This window comes from Poromitra crassiceps, assembly GCF_964638095.1.
Source record: "Poromitra crassiceps genome assembly, chromosome: 7".
In the NCBI taxonomy this organism is placed as follows: Eukaryota; Metazoa; Chordata; class Actinopteri; order Beryciformes; family Melamphaidae; genus Poromitra; species Poromitra crassiceps.
This window is the reverse complement of record NC_139628.1, coordinates 30,585,035-30,586,653: the sequence shown is the minus strand read 5'-3', so window position 1 is coordinate 30,586,653 and position 1,619 is coordinate 30,585,035. Positions and strand designations below refer to the sequence as shown.

Sequence of the window (1,619 nt, the reverse complement as noted above, 5' to 3'; positions counted from 1 at the left end):
AAGTATAAAAACATGAAAATATAGTCCAGAGAGTGTTCAGTGGCCTGTATGTTAACACTGCAATATTAAAACACATAATATGGGATTCGTAAAAAAAAAATACTACTGATGTTGTAATAAAGTTGCACAAACCAGCACCACTGCACTTAGTAGCCTGTTAGTTACATGTTATGACACGGTCAGACTGAAGAACAGGGAGAAACGAAGCGTTTCAGATACTGTGTTCCTTCATGCAGCTTGCAGGCTGGATCAGCCCACAACGTGACGCATCATGCATGGGGGATCTATCTTGGGGAGTCAACTTGTAGGAGACCTGTGCAGTGTGCAGCGTCTCTGCTATGGGCCGTATAGGCAGAGAGTCGCCTGTCAAATAGCTAGGCCTACATGAACGAGGCATTTATAGGCAAATCAATGCAATAATAATAAATACAATTTCGAACATTTGGAATGAGCAGAAATAAAGTGTAGCCAAGTCAGCTGCTGATCCATATACTAGCCAGTACGTGCAACAAGTTGACCAATTTGGCAATTGGCGCAGCTACACTGAGTATCACAAGAAAAGCACAATAGAAAATAAAAAAAATAACATGAAATACAATTCCGCTTGATCGTTAAGGCGACAGCGACATTTAAATGCGTTTATAAACAAGAGTCGAGAGCCACTTCACCTTAAGGAGCTTCATAGTAAACAAATGGGACTTACTCCGTGTGTAGATCTCACCGCCAAGGCGACTGCTATCACACAAATCCTGCCAACCAAATAAACACACAATCATTAATGGCTATTCCCCCCGAGATAATAAACACAGCTAGCTCCCGTGAGCAATGCGGGGCGGCTTGCAAAACGAATAGCAAACTTCGTTAAAGTCGGGACAAAGTTCGGTTCGTGCAGGAAAAGCAGTTTGGAGCGTTGGAAGAAAATAAAAAAAATATCCTCACCAGAAATTCATTTTGATCCGCCTGGTACGGGGGTGGGGGGGAACCGCAGGTCGGTCGAGACTCGCTGCACGACTGCCTTGTCTTCACCAGCAAGGCACTTCAAACGCGCTCATCTACGGCTCCAAAAACCCTGTCATCTACCCGGAGAGAGAGAGAGAGAGAGACAGAGATAAAGTAGTCCTGCCGTCAAACACAGCTCGCATTTACCTCAAACACCTCTAACTATCCAAATTCGACCAGCGCCACAACCCCCCGCTTGTTATTAGTTTAAAAAAAGAAGCAAAATGAGAGCTTATATCCAACTCACCAAAGTTGCAGTGGTGAAATAATAAAGCTGCTGCGCTCTCTCTCTCCGGGCTGTGCGCTTCAACTCTGCAGCGCACTACAGCAGCGGGGGAGGCGGGGCCAAGCACTTGTCATTCGTGCCTCCATGTATGTACCTTTTCGACTGGAGTTTTTACCCACCACACTGAACACATAGCCCCCTTCAGAGAGCCGAAGAACACACGTCTGGAGGATTGACTGTGTCTGGATGAAAAGACTCGATTCTTTCATCCAACGAGTTCCTAAATGAGAAAAAAAACAATAGCCTACTAGAAATGCAATAGGGACTTATGGTGTGTTTGTGGTGCTCAATAACTAGTTTATTGTGTTATTGAGCTTTATGGTTGTTTTATTAT

General features: G+C 44.4%; 1 protein-coding gene across 2 annotated transcripts in view; it reads right to left on the bottom strand.

Annotated features, from left to right (window-relative positions):
- Positions 1-1,292, bottom strand: part of col4a6 (collagen, type IV, alpha 6) — a 223,806-nt gene extending 222,514 nt beyond the window's left edge. For both annotated transcript variants that reach the window (XM_083639806.1, XM_083639807.1), the window contains exons 1-3: positions 1,247-1,292; positions 940-1,076; positions 704-749 (exon numbers count right to left, since the gene is read on the bottom strand). In XM_083639806.1, the coding sequence (XP_083495932.1) occupies positions 704-749; positions 940-950 (57 nt within the window). In that variant the 5' untranslated portion in view covers positions 951-1,076; positions 1,247-1,292. The remainder of the gene's footprint in view (positions 1-703; positions 750-939; positions 1,077-1,246) is intronic.
- Positions 1,293-1,619: the final 327 nt, after the last annotated feature.